At 40.2% G+C, this 13,379-nt stretch overlaps 1 protein-coding gene across 7 annotated transcripts in view; it reads right to left on the bottom strand.

Moving 5' to 3' along the window:
- The window catches only part of ATP6V0A1 (ATPase H+ transporting V0 subunit a1), a 55,227-nt gene that overhangs the window by 29,018 nt on the left and 12,830 nt on the right, over positions 1–13,379 (bottom strand). For 4 of the 7 annotated variants that reach the window (XM_070773509.1, XM_070773512.1, XM_070773508.1 and 1 more), the window contains exons 3-8: positions 10,965–11,043; positions 9,715–9,812; positions 8,605–8,733; positions 2,873–2,976; positions 2,427–2,553; positions 497–579 (exon numbers count right to left, since the gene is read on the bottom strand). In XM_070773509.1, the coding sequence (XP_070629610.1) occupies positions 497–579; positions 2,427–2,553; positions 2,873–2,976; positions 8,605–8,733; positions 9,715–9,812; positions 10,965–11,043 (620 nt within the window). The remainder of the gene's footprint in view (positions 1–496; positions 580–2,426; positions 2,554–2,872; positions 2,977–8,604; positions 8,734–9,714; positions 9,813–10,964; positions 11,044–13,379) is intronic. The other 3 variants (XM_070773511.1, XM_019981549.2, XM_070773510.1) reach the window with 2 other exon arrangements.

The raw sequence follows: 13,379 nt of genomic DNA, 5'->3' as shown, positions 1-13,379 counted from the left end.
CACTAATCAATAATAATTATTTATGGGAAGGGGCCTACAATAGAGCAGCAAGCAACATTTGAACTGTCTTGGCATTCTCTGTAACTATTAAATTCCTTTAGATTAAAAAAGAAAGACAGAAGCAGTTATTACAAATCACATTATAAAGTGCTGGAGAAAAATGGCATGGACAAAGGATCTCATGGGCAGAATTTCAGAAAAGTTTAAGGGCACAGTGCCTACGATACACTGCTAGGTATGCAAACCCATTGTCCAAAAACAATGTAGAATTTATAAACCATGAGTCCTAATTACTTTTCCCAAGAAAAGGAAATTGTGATTTTGACAGTCTGTAAAAAAAAAAATAAACTTAGGCCATTTCTGGTCAAGATAACCTTCACATTATTAAAAAATATATTCCCCACGTTAAGGTGGACTTACAGGGCTTGTGTCTCACCATTCTACAGGCTTAACAGGTGGCCTGGCTACACCCTTCGGGGAGGCATGTTTCTCTTACCCTTCACAGATTTTCTTGACTCTGTTTTTCAGCTGATCGCCTTGGAAGAAAATGATGAACACAGACTTGTGCACGTAGTCTCCCTAGGCCCCAAACCAAAAACCAAGAATTCAGACTTATAACCCAGAAAACTTCTTAAGCATCTTTCTTTCTTGGTGACATAGAAACAACTGGAATCCTTTAAGGGTCTGGCAATCATGCACTTTAACCATTATCTTCAATCCATCTCTTAAGCTCCACAAGAACATTTGCTCTATAAAGATATACAAAAATCTTCCCATACTTGTTTTTAAACTCAGTGAGGAGCTTGACACAGATGCAAAGATGATTCTCTTCTTAGTAGAATTTAGCCCTATCTACCAATTCAACTATTCAAACTGAATAATTCTTATATTGCCTAAATGACTCAAGTACAGAGAAGAAAGGAAGTCATTCCTGCCTGCTCGCATGCTCAGAAACTCCAGATAAAGGGGACTGAATAACTACAAGGAGCTGAGCAGCTGGGGAGAAATGCTGATGCACAATCTCATGATTCATGCTGAATTAGACCTCAGGGGGCAGGGAGGAAGGCAATCTATCCAAAGACCAAGTGTATACCTGAAGCCTGAGGCAAAGGTTAGTAGGAAAGATCAGAAAAAGACTCTATAGTGGGTGTTAGCCAGGACTGTCTCTGGTGGCCTGTATTTTCTCCAGTTCCTACAGAGCTTTTATAACAGGAAAACAAACAAAACTTTGGAGGATAAAGAAGGAAGAGGAGGGAAGGAGTAAGTAAGGCTCATGGGTCTTAAATTCCTAAGTTCTCCAGGAATTAACTGGAGCACATTCTTTGTGCAGCTGCTTTGTCAGAGACAGCCAGACCCTCCCTTTACTCCACTTGTTGATAAAAAATAATGCTTCTGTTGCCCAGGAACCTGGCTGAATATTCCTGAGAATAGCTCCACATGAGGTGTAACTGCTGATTGTGATGTTTCCATGACCCAAAGACAGCCTTCAGTAAGACTACAAAACTGGTACTTTAGGAGACTCACCGTAACCTAAGTGTCACCACCCTCCTACTCAGTCCCGAGGACATGATCCATTTACTTCTAGCTGAAGGACCCAGCTACTCTGAGAAGCCTCATAATTCAACCTCTCTTCTTAGGTTTAAAAAAAAAAAGAATACTAATTTAAGACACCCAAAAGATAATTAAGAACATAATAACCAACTCCAGGCTTCTAAATAACACTAATAGCAAAGTGAACTAAATTTCTTGCAGAACAGTTACTCATCTTTGCTTGTCATCTCTGAATGGATTCACCATATAAATGTAGGTTTATGCTAAGAACTCTGTCCTGTTATGTCAAATGCCAAGATGTTAAGTCATTCCTGCTTTCCAAAGCACTGGGTAGGGAATATCATCCTATTTTGCACAACATAAATCTTGAAACTAAGTTCCTAAAATTCCCAACAAACAAGTAGACCAAAACCATCAATTAAAGTTTCATCAACTTATGAAGATCACAGTTTAGGAAATCTCTCCTCCTTGTACACATGGATGTTACCAAACTTGGAACCAGATGTCTTGCTTTAATTTTCATTTAAGAGTTAATGTTCTTTTGGTCCCAGATAAGTACCAGAAAACACATAAAGCTGAAATAACTGGAGGGAATTCCCTGGCAGCTCAGAGGTTAGGACTCAGCACTTTCACTGCTGTAGCCTGGGTTTGATCCCTGGTAGGGGAACTAAGACCCCACACATCATGTACACATTGTATGTACACATACGATGGAGGCGAAGAGGAAAAGAGGAGTCCCTCAAATTCCCAGATCCAAACGGAGTAAATGTAAGGGCTCCTCTTGTGAGGGTCAGGTTCAGGTGGCACATGCTATGCTGCTGCTCTGAGTTCCCTGTACCAGACCTACTCCACCAGACGCAATTCCCTTGTCTTACAGTCACAGGATCCTCCAGGGGGTTCTCGATTTCAGCCTGCCGCAGGAACACATTCCCCCGGCACACCCGCCAAAGCATGCGCTCAAAAGTAGGGATGCGCTCCCGGTTAATCACACCAGCCACGAAGCTGTGGGGAGAAGAGCCAGATTGGGAATGGTTCCATGCCACAGGATAGGAGGAAAGTGAAGAGCAGGGGAGGGGAAAGATGTCAGACAGGAGGCTGGGCGTTGCTATGCCAAAATAACTGCCAAAATCTGATTCCTGGACTCAGCAGAGGGTTGACAGAATGACTTAGGAACTGAACCCAAAGTAAGTCAGCAACAACTTGCAACAGGCTCAGAAGAAAGGGCATCCTGGAAGGCAGTGAATGCCCAGCCTGACTGCTCTTCTGAACAGCAAAAATGGACATGACTCCGCTGAGTACAGAGGGTCGAAGTGGTACTTACCCAAGTCTCAAGGGCGTGCCTCTTCCCATCTCGCTTGGCTCCAAGAGGGACGAGGACTCTTCCAACAGGTCTGGATCCGCCATCTGCTGATGATGCAATTCAGCCTGAATTCACAAATCAATTAATATCTAATGAAAATAGTTAGTGGCATGCAGGGAACGAGGAACCAGGAGATAAGTTCAGAAAATAAAGATGAAAAAAAGAAAACCACCAAAAGAGAAGACATACCCACAAAAAGAAGACAAGAAGAACAGGGGAAGAAACAAAGAAAAGACAAGAGGTAAAGGAAGCAGAACTGCCCCAGTAAAGCATCTGGGGAAATGGTTTTAGAAATAAGGAATAAAGAAAAAAACGTTAAATGATAGTGACACCCGTATAAACCTGTGACTTGGTGGAAACCATTTTTTCTCTTATGTTTTCCTGAATAAGCCATGAAAGTATCAAAAATATTCTTGCATATGCATAGAAGCTGAAGTATTTCTTCCTTTTGAGCAAAAACAAGGCAGCTCAGCAGATACATTCAATATCAAATTTCCAGGCAGCTGCAAATTAGACTTTTCCCTGTGTAAGAATGTAAAAGATGGAGACTCTCTTTCCCAGGAAGAAAGCAAGGAGCTGTCACTGTCCTGAACAGGAGAAAGATAGAAGGGGTGTCTCCAGACGTCTAGGTTTTCCATGCCCTTAAAAAGTCAAAACATGCGGGCTTTCAGCACACCCACTATTTAAAAGAAAAAAAAAAAAAAAAAAAGCTTCAAACCATGGGATTTAAAGAGTATTCGTTGTCCAAAAAGGTAAGAAACACAATAGTTGGGCAGGCATGGGCCTTCACTGCATCAATAAAGGGAAGGAAAAGCGAAAACATACCTGAATGTCCTAGTTTCTGACCAGGAATCCAGGTAAAAAGTTCCTGTGGGCTTTACAGCTTAAGGATTCTTGAGAACATAGCTTAAGTCAACAATCTAAATCAAGTGAAAAAAAGTAACAGATAATAAGCCAATTCAGAACATGTGGACTAGTTGGATTGTTGAGATTTAAAATGATTTCCACCACGACAGTTTATACAATAAAATGGAGGAGGAGCAGGACCTTCTCAGATGCAGACCTACATTTCTCAGCCTTTCTCTACACAATACTTCTTGCCCCGTTTCCTCTCAGCCTCTCTCTCCACAATACGTCTCGCCTTATTTCCTCTCACCAGGAAGGAGGAGCTGCCCTAAGAAATGAAGGCTAACTGACCGCTCCACTGCCTCATCTCCCCAGCTTCAATATCCATGGCCTACCTGTTTGACCAAAGACTAGAAGTGAGCCAGAGGAATCTTCCTTTTCAAAAGCAGAACTAAATAAAAATGAAGTCAGGAGAATTTTTCTCATCATCTTCACTCCAAATTTCAGTTTGATTCTACTCTTATCAATCCTGCTATTAAAAAAAAGCCACAGGGGATCCCTTCTTGATAGTCACAGGACTATAAATGTAAAGTCACAGGGTGGGGGTGGGGAACTGAGTATAAACCAGATAAGTCTGAAAGTCTAAACAAGTGAAAGCAATTGTTTGGGAAGTAAATTCTAGAAGCAGGATCAACTCTCAACGACCAAAAGAAAAAAGAAAAAAATTTGTTTAAAAAAAAAAATGAAGGATAGGCAGTGGGCACACCAGAAGTGCAGAGAAATACCACCATGAGATTTGGGAAACTTTCTGAACTGAACTGAAGATGAGATAATGAGGGCACAGGTTACTACTTGTTCTCAAGTGCGCAGTTCTTGTTTCTGCTTAAAATCAAATCCGCTGACTACAAACCACAGGCAGCTTGCTTTGAGGATCCAGAGTAACTACAGCATTTCATCTTGCTCTTAGGATGTCCCTTAGCAAAAACCAGTGAAACTCACAAGCCTCCTGTCTACTCTACTGCATGGTTCACAATGCTTGGTTTAAGTAAACCATAAAGATAAAGCTCAGTGCAAATATGTGCTCTAAAGGGGAGAACTGATGGAAAAGCAAACAGTGCTCCTCTAAAGGAGAAGGCTCCATCTAGAATCTCTGGGAATACCAAAAAAAAAAAAAGGGCAGAATTAAAATCAAATACAAATTTACAATAATATTCTAATTAATAATTACACCATTTCAAACTTAAGAATCCTTCAAATGAAATAATTGTGCCTGATGAGAAACTGTCCAGAACCACTAACTGAGGGCCTTTAAAGCAATATCTAAAACCATGTCATCAAGTATCTCAGTCCTAATCTGGGTTCTTTCATAAAAATACTGCCAAAGTTCTTCTACATTACTTGCTGTGCCCTCTGGTTTACCCGTTCCCCCAGTCAGAATACTAAAACCATGCCTTGAAAGAGGAAGTAGCACAACTTCAATAGTTCTATTTCTACTCTTCAGTATAAGCAGCACATCCAGTTCAAGCTACATGACCAAGAGCAAATACTTTTCTTTCCATTGACATGAGAAAAAAATTACATTTAATCACCCGAAGTATTCACGCAAGCCCCAAAGGAGATGGCAGATGGGAAAGAAAAGTAAAGAAAGCAGATGGATGGAAAACTCAGAAGGAAAGGAAGGCAGGGCTCTGCATGCCATTAACCATTACTTTTCCAGTCTTCTTTACGCTTTCATATGTTATGGTGCTTATGGTAAAAGATGCAGAGAAATCTCTCCAGCTCTTACAGTTCTTCATAAGCAAGAAGACTGAGAAAAGGATAATCATTAACAAGTCATTTAAAATGCTCTGGATAAGAAATGGCTAAGTTGAATTTGTAATCATCATAAATCATAAGACTATTCAATATGTGTTTACCTCTCCCCTTCTCCACACCTGGCCAATCATAACCCCTATGCCTGGGGACGCAGTGAATCATTTTCTGATTTAGTCATTTTCTGCTAACTCATTATTGTAAATTACTGATCATATTCACCAAATTATATTCAAAAGAAGGGTTTAAAATAGGTAGTGTTTCAGGCCATTGACAAACATTATAATCTCAGGCATGGAAGAAAGGCTCATGAAAAGTCTACATTTCTGAGACTCGAGGTCCCAAGTCTCCTGATCTTTTGCATCGTGTGAAGCGTGTACTCGCAGGTGCAGACGTGCTTAACTCTGTGCAGCTCTGTCTCCTGTCCTGGCAGGGACCCTGAGGCTGCTATCTGGCCTCAGCAGGGCAGGGGCTATTGAAAGGGGCCTGGCTGAGGCTGTGAGCTAATGGCGAGAGTGGACAAGATGCTGACTGTGCACGAGGAGGGAAAAGGAGGGGTTCCTGCCACTGGAAATAGTGGGACTGATGACGACAGCAGCAGAAGAGCCTCTCACAGCCAAGGCCTCATGCTCAAAAAAATGCTTTGCATGAGTAGGAGGGGGGAAACGATGCAAAATGGAGAGGGTGTGAAGGTCATGCCTGACTTCTCAAGATGGGCATTTCATGTTTACACCTATTAACCACAAAGAAAATTCCTAAACCCACAGTAACAATTTTAAAATCTTATATCATCTTTCCAAGTGATTCTGCTTATTTTGTTTTTACTATTATTGTGTGTGTGTGTGTGTGTGTTTTTTTTTTTTGTATTATAAAATGAAGAGTTAAAAAAACTATTTTCCTTAAGGGAGTCCATTTGTCAGTCTTTTTTTCAGAATTTCTCCCAGAATGAACTAGACTAGGAAGTCTATCCCAATCCTTAAAACTCAGGAGACTATGAAAAACATTCTCATATATCTCATCAATATCCCAGCAAAAAACTAAAGGGTATATCAAAAGGGGGAAAAAGGCAGGGAGAGGGTCAAAGAACTAAGTACCCAATAATGATAAAAGTAACTGAGCTTTGATCTTGAGGCCAGGTTTACTTTGGATCTGTGGGCAGCAGCTTGGACACGTATAAAAAGCACGCCATCTGTGAGCCTAGGGAGTCACTGTGTTCGTGGATGTTTCCAGACATGACTAAGTGATATAGCCCTTGAACACAGAGACCATGTCACCCAGCTGATGCCTCACAAACAGCAAGTGCTCTTCAAATGATCCAACAATAATAATGCTGTATTATTATTAAATATAATATTATTATTAAATAATAATAATGTTTAGGCAGTGAGTATACTGGAATTCCAGATTATTTGTTCATCAAAAACCACTTGACATAAGTGACCATGCCTGTTGCAAAAGACCTGGAACACTTGGAAAGAGCTAATTACACTGTCCCACATCCTTTAATGTGATGATAGTGGGGACTGGTGAAAGAAGTTACAGTCAGTTTCAAAATTCTCAACTCAGCAAGCAAACTGAATATTCACACCCTCTCTCTCCTGATATGTAGCCTGATCCTGATTCTCAGGACCAGGCAATTTAATTCCTAGGAGCTTTTCCCCCTTTCCCTGGCTCCAGTAGATCTTGTTAATTAGCATGGTTTCTCTGAGTCAGATCTTCAGTTACTGAGGAATGTAACACGTCTTCAGCTGACTTTCCCCAGCCCCGTGTGGTTCTCACGCTAGCATGCTTCAGAATCACCTTGTGAAAATGATCGCTGGGCCCCACCCTCAGGGTTTCTGAGTGAGGACTGAGAACTGGCATTCTGACAAGTTCCCAGGTGAGGCTGATGTTGCTGGTTGGCAAACCCCTGCTCCAGGCTAGAGAACTAGGGAGAGTTATTTTTTCTTCAAAACATAGAAATTAAAAGTGAAACCGAGGACTTATCACATACTAACTAAAGCAGGCCTTTTGTTTTTTTTTAAAAGCTTTGCTAATTTTTGTTGTTGAGCAAAGGAAATAAAGAACTTAATGGGGTGGTCTCCCTGGTGGTCCAGTGGTTAAGACTCTGCAGTGCTTCCAGTGCAGGAGGCATGGATTTGATCTTTGGTTGGGGAACATGCTGCAAGGCGTGGCTGAAAATTTTTTTTTTAAAAAAAGAACTTATGGGAAGGCATACTGAATAGTGACTGGGACAATCTATGAAATGTACGATGTTGCTAATCGGGTGGCAAAGACACCTATAAAATAGAAGAGTTACCCATATTTTAGGCCATCAGTAAAAGCATGTCCACTCCGGAAGCTAAGACTCCTCCCCAGCTTTAATTGGGAGAAGGAAGCCTTTTGAGAGCCTTGTTCCAAATCCCTGTGGTGGGGTCACTTCAGCAAGCTGTCCCCTGGCAACTGAGTCACCTACATTTTTAACCCAGGAACTTATTAACATTTTGCCCCTACAAGGTACTGAAGTTGAGTTTAGAGGAAAATCCAGGAATTTCAAACAAGAATCCTACCAATTTTCCATACAACATAAAAAACAGCTCTCAAATTAAGTGTGCTTGCCATCTGGAGTACTTAAAAATATGCTCAAAGGCTGACAAGCAACCATAGAGGATACAAGCTAAAATTTAATGACAAAAGGTTTGGAGATTAAATTTTTGTTTCAATTTCATGTATAACTTTTTCCTGTTGCTTCAACTTCAAGCATATACTTACCTTCATATGTAAAATTTCATCTATGTTTACACAACTACTTTAGGATTCCTTTCCTCATTTTGAGATGAAAAACTGCTGAAAATGCAAAAATATACAAAACCATGGCTGGCTGTGTACTGCATGGAAAATGGAACAGAATCTGACATTTCTTCAACTAAAACAGGGTGCAGAAATGGTATTGTTCCCAAACTAGCAAATTAAAATAATTATTGGAATAAAAATATGGCCCATTAGTGCTGGTGTAATATCAGCTGCTTAAATACTAAAAGAAACAGTAGTCTGACCTCATCAAAAAACTGTTGAGTTTTGCGAAGTATAAATTTTAATTCAGTTAGTTCTAGGAAATTTCTCTTCAGAGCTTCCTGGTTTGTGTTGATTTCCTTCAGTTCATTTTCAATCTTCTCAAAATTAGCCTATAGAAAAACAAAACAAACAAACAAACAATCAAACTATTAACTCACACTAAGCTCAAAATGCTTGCTCTAAAAAACAGATGAAATAATCCATCCCGCAGAATGCTGACCAGGCTGAATGTTCAAAGCTATCTTCATATCTACCCAGCAATACATCTGGCCCTGTGTATTCTTTGGTTCCATATCCACAGATTGTATAGTTAATCATAGTTATGCTTAGTTATGGTTAGTTAACCATAGGTCAAAAATATTTGGGGAGGAACATTTTCCAGAAAGTTCCAAAAAGCAAAACTTGAATCTGTTGCTCACTAGCAACTATTTTACCTATGATCTACTTTGTATTTACAATGATTAACATAGCATTTACATTGTATTAGGTATTATAAGTAATCCAGAGAGGATTTAGAGTATACGGGAGGATGAGCGTAGGTTATATGCAAATACTACAGCCATTTTATACAAGGGTCTTGAACACCAGCAGATTTTGATATTGAGGGAAGGGCTGGAACCAATCTTCCCTGGTTACTGCGGGATGACTGTACTGTGTTTTTACCAGGGTGGTTTTCTTTATAAAGGTTTTTTTTTTGCTTAAAATAGCCTCTTTTTGTCTATAGATTCTGTTATACACTTGGTTAAATCCCCCAGCGGACTTTAGATAAAATAATGATTGAAAAGTCTATCGAGATTTTATGAGATTCAGTTTATGAGATTATTAATAAATTACTAGTTAAATTAACATTAATCCAATAAATTTTCAACAAGCCAATAAACATTAGTGGCATGTGACAGTATTGGAGATATTAATACCACAGTGATTTTTATATCATAAAAAAGGAAATTCATTTTAATCCCGTCCACAAGAACCTTGCAATCAACAGAAAAGGACGGCAAGAATTATTCTACTTTCCATCTAGTTAGGAAAGTAATTTCTGCCCTGAAATATAAAGAAACTTTTCTGGCTTCCTCAGAAGAATTGTTTACCTCTAAGTCAATCATGTCCCGGGGGAAGGGCACCTCTGGGTTTTCACCAGTGTCCATAATTGGGATGTTAGCTTTCCTTATCTCTTTCTCAACAAATCCTAGAACGACAGAATCAAAACATTCATGTCTAGATCCACATGTCTGGAACTGCCAATATCTGAGGAAAAAAATAATAAGATCCCAAACCTGGCTAAGAAGAGCTTCATTCTAAGAAAGACACTCTTCATATAAAAGAAGCAGAACTTGTACCTCCTTTTCGCTTCACACCGCTCTTCCTCCTACCCCACATTCTCTAAAGCACAGTTCCTGCAAAGAGGTTTATCAGTCCACTACTGTCTTCTTTCCCTCTTCTGATCTTAACACTGGTTCTCATCTGTGTCAGCTCTCAACCCTGTGTGATGGCTCTGGTCACAGATATTGGTGCAGAGGAGAGCTAAAGTAGAGTGTTACTCAGTAGAATATTTGACCCTCAGCACACTAGTGAGACAACTCCAACCTACAAGGGTTTCGTTAAATTTGAAAATAGGTCAGCTCTGAGTTAAACAAGAAACAAAGCACAGAAAAAGCCCCAAAACACAGGAGAAAAGTGTGTTTTCAGGTGATAACTACTGACTTGTTTTTCAGCACAGAGACTAAATTCACCTAACTGAAAGTTGGCCTCATATAGCAGCAAGATCTTGGGTTTTGGAGGCAGACAACCTGGATTCAGACACTGATTCCATCGTGGCCACTTACATTCTTGGGCACGTCACTTAACCTCTCTGATCTTTAGCTTCCTCATTTACTTAAATAAGGAAACTGATACCCTGCTTGAAGGAATGCTGTGAGGAATGAACAAAATAAAGCGTATGAACACCCTAACTCTCAATAGTACCTCAATAAATGTTAGGTTCTTCCCGCATAAATAGACAATTTAAAGCTGGCTATGCTGCCATCTAAAATTGATGGTGTTCTAGGTCCTATCTCTCAGAATTCTACAGTGTAGCACTGACATAAAACTCTTATCATAAAAGAAAAACAAAAAACAGTATTTTCAGCTTGCAGCCTTGTCATCTCAAAGTTTCTATTAAGCACCACCGAGCCCAAATACCACACATCTACTTGTGCACAAGAAATTCATCTTCACATTAGACTGCAAGGTTTTTTCTCTCTTTTTCCTTTCATAGTATTTTCTTCCTTTATGAAGAGGACTCTAATTTAAGACAAAGGGGTCACTAGAGGAACATCAGACAAGACCAAAATGCACATACGAAGCTTTCGGTCCATTTCTTCACATCTTCTAACTTCATTCACAAATTTCCTCTGGAAAACGTTCACATCTGGATTTAACTGCAAAATAAGAACAGAATACCAAATACTGTATCCATTTCCTCTCTTTCATAAGCAACAGATCCTGTGAAGTGAAAACCTAGTTCTATGTCAATGTGTCAGTTCAGTTCAGGCGCTCAGTCGTGTCTGACTCTTCACAACCCCATGGACCACAGCACGCCAGGCCTCCCTGTCCATCACCAACTCCCAGAGTCTACTCAAACTCATGTCTATTGAGTCAGTGGTGCCATCCAACCATCTCATCCTCTGTCATCCCCTTCTCCTCCTGCATTCAATCTTTCCCAGGATCAGGGTCTTTTCCAATGAGTCAGCTCTTGGCATCAGGTGGCCAAAATATTGGCTAAAACAATGCTATTAAAAAACTTTCTACTGATCCACACAACCCGCTTTAGGACCAGTCACACCAAGGAAACGTAAAAACCCTTCTCTCACTGCTGCAGGCTTATTACTGGAATGGAGGCAAATATGACAAAACACAGTAGCACACAATGTTCATCTCAGGCCAGAAGGCTCAGTGAGCACAACCACCTCCCAAATATAGGCAATGGATATAATAGAAGCTTTGCCTGCTTTTCCTTCTCTCCTCCTTCTCAGTCAGTAGAGAGAGAAAGCAAACTTCTCTCAGTTTTCTGCCCAGGGTCTTCACCTTCTAGGTGACAGGCTTATTTATTCAATCATCCACCCATCACAAGTAATTTTCAAAACAATGCCACAAGATATTCTGGGAAACACAAACAGGAATAAAACAAATTCCTCCTCATTAAGAAGCTTGCAACCTAATAGGGAAGAAAGATGAATACAACCCATAAGATAGACTGTGATAAGTTCCATAAAAGAAAAATAAAGAACTAACAGTTACTCAACATTTCTGGAGCACCAAATATGCGCCAGACACTATTAGGCACTGGTATGAATACAAAGAGTAAGATATGTCCCAGGTTTGAAGAGCTATCAGCCCTACAGAAGAGACAGACAGAAACCAATCAATACAACTTTTGTGAAAATATTATTAAAGAGTAAGCAAAATGTTGTTGGCAGTTTCCTATAAACATTCACCTACCTACCTCATGACTGAACATTCTACCACTAGGCACCTGCTTAAGGAGAATGAAAACACGTTCACAGAAACTTGTTCAAGAATGTTCGTAAAGACTTCGCTGGCAGTCCAGTGATTAAGACGCCATGCTTCCACTGTAGCAAGGGGCATGGTTCGATTCCTAGTCAGGGAACTCAGGTCCCACATGCTGTGCAGTATAGCCAAAGAAAAAAAGAATGTTTACAGCAGCTTTATTCACAATACCCCCAAACTAGCAGTGATCCAAATATCCATCAACAACTGTACTGTAAGTCACTTTAGTCGTGTCCGACTCTGTGTGACCCCATAGATGGCAGCCCACTAGGCTCCCCCATCCCTGGGATTCTCAAGGCAAGAACACTGGAGTGGGTTGCTGTTTCCTTCTCCAGTGCATGAAAGTGAAAAGTGAAAGCGAAGTTGCTCAGTCGTGTCCGACTCTTAGCGACCCCATGGACTGCAGCCTACCAGGCACCTCCGTCCATGGGATTTTCCAGGCAAGAGTACTGGAGTGGGGTGCCATTGCCTTCTCCGTCCACCAACATGAGGCTGGATAAAAGCACTGTGCTATGTTCATATCAGGGAATAAAAAAGAATAAACTACAGAAATATATAAAATGAGAATAAATCTCAAGAACATGAAGTTGAATGAGTGAAAGAAGTTGGACATAAGAGTCTGGGTAATAAAAAAAAAAGAGTCTGTACTGTATCATTCATTTACATGAAGTTCAAGAACAGGCAAAACTAAACTATGATGGTAGAAATCAAAACAGTGGTTACCTACGGTGGGTATGGACTGACCAGAAGTGGGCAAGAGACAACCTTTTGGGCTGCTGGAAATATTCTGTATCTTGATTGGGGTGATGGTTATAAAGGTGTATACATTTACCAAAATCATCAACTTGTACTCCTAAGATCTTTGCATTTCATTGAATATAAAAGTTTACCTCCATAAAAAAAAAAATGAGGGCAAAAAAAAAGGGGGGGGGAACAGACACACACACAAGGAATAACTGATTCTATCTTGGGGGACAAGAGAAAAAATGCACAAAGGTAACACCTGAGCTGGCAATGAGGCAGAGTTCAACAAGCAGAAATAGAATGCAAGCAGAAAGACCATGACAAGTGACTCAGAGACATAAATCAATCATATTCTCAGAGAATGGGGGACATTTTCTACAGATCAAGATGAGGGAATGCAAGGAGCAGGATATGGAAGATTTTGTCCTCTGGGCAATAATATGGAATCAAATGATCTGATTTT

The sequence above is a fragment of the Bos indicus genome, chromosome 19 (assembly GCF_029378745.1).
Source record: "Bos indicus isolate NIAB-ARS_2022 breed Sahiwal x Tharparkar chromosome 19, NIAB-ARS_B.indTharparkar_mat_pri_1.0, whole genome shotgun sequence".
NCBI classification, from domain to species: domain Eukaryota; kingdom Metazoa; phylum Chordata; class Mammalia; order Artiodactyla; family Bovidae; genus Bos; species Bos indicus.
The sequence above is the reverse complement of the archived record's forward strand: the minus strand, read 5'-3'. Positions and strand labels throughout refer to the sequence as shown.